Raw genomic sequence first — 1313 nt, 5'->3', positions numbered from 1 at the left:
TGGCTCTAGTTTATGTATATTAAATTACTCGACACACACACATCTGTGTGTAGTAGCAAGAGATGTATACCGTCAGTAAACAGAAAAGCCCAGTTTTCTGCAAACACACACAACGGGAAAAGCAAGTAATGGAATTATTAGAAAAGGAACACACACACAAAAGTAAAAGAAAATGTATTCGAATTAAAAGAGAAAGCTGGTAAACATATTATTAGGTTATTCACCCATGGGGGATATAAGCAAATATGATAATGTTAGTATAACCATTATTATTATTTGTCCTCAGATGAGACCCATTGTTCAGCACACAGTAAAGAAGAACAACACACCCACAATCAGCAGCGGTGCTGCAGTGCGCATCCACACAGGATTGACACTGCTGTCAACACTGGCCTTGTTCTTTACAGTGGAAGTGATGTTGTTGGTGATCTCTGGCTTGGGTAAAGGAGATGGAGTGGTGGTTGGTGCTTGTGTGGTAGTGTTCTCAGTGCTTGGCGGAGTGGTGGAAGTGGTCTCTTCAATTTCCGTTTTCGGACTTACATCCATGTCTGCAGCAGTCGCACTGGTACCTGTATTCTCGTTAGTGGATGCTGTCGAAGTTGTGCTGCCCTCTTCAGGTGCACTCTCGGTAGTAGAAAGAAGTACTGATGTATTCTGCAACACTGTTCCATCCACGGCATTTTCAACAGATTGGGGTGCAGTTTTGGCAGCCTTTTCTGGGTTTTCAAGATTCGTAGATGATTGTTCTCGATGACTTCCTTTACCCGCGTTAGCCACTTGCGATTGATCATTCTGTTGCGCATCATTCTTCAAATCATCTCGTGCCTCCTTCTGTTCTAGCAATTCTTCTTCCTGTAGCGGTGCTTGCCTGTCTAAGTCTGATCCACTGGAACGTTCCTGTCTTCCATCAATCTTCCCATGAGTTTTCCAATGAGTACAGTTCATTCCATTAACTGAAGTATTTTTTGATTGATTAAAACAATCATAATCATAGATTGCTGATCCAAGAAAATCATTCCACTCCGGAACATCAGGACCACCATCAGCCGCCATCACCGCCTTTGGCTGTCCAGTATTAGTAGTAGTGGTAACAATGGTTTTTCTTCTTGTTGCTCTTCTTGCGGTACGCTGGCGGCAGAGGTCTGCGTACTTCCCACATGCAGACACACGGCTGCCCGCACCGCATGTGAGCCACTCGCTCTCAGCAGCGGGGCGTACACGCAGCGCACCGCCGGCCCCGCACGACACCTCCACAGCCCCACGGGATACACCACGGCCACTGGGACTGTCATTATCAACAGCAGCAGCAGCCG

At 46.2% G+C, this 1313-nt stretch overlaps 1 protein-coding gene across 1 annotated transcript; it reads right to left on the bottom strand.

The window, feature by feature from the left end:
- Positions 1–300: 300 nt before the first annotated feature.
- Positions 301–1311, bottom strand: TM35_001111040 (uncharacterized protein; the record flags this gene model as incomplete). Its single annotated transcript, XM_029031709.1, has 1 exon — positions 301–1311. A coding segment is annotated over one exon (1011 nt), but the record flags the coding sequence as incomplete, so codon positions are not given.
- Between the last annotated feature and the right edge of the window lie 2 nt (positions 1312–1313).

Source organism: Trypanosoma theileri (genome assembly GCF_002087225.1).
Source record: "Trypanosoma theileri isolate Edinburgh chromosome Unknown TM35_Tth_111_V1, whole genome shotgun sequence".
Taxonomy (NCBI): Eukaryota; Euglenozoa; class Kinetoplastea; order Trypanosomatida; family Trypanosomatidae; genus Trypanosoma; species Trypanosoma theileri.
This window is presented reverse-complemented; position numbering and strand designations above follow the sequence as displayed.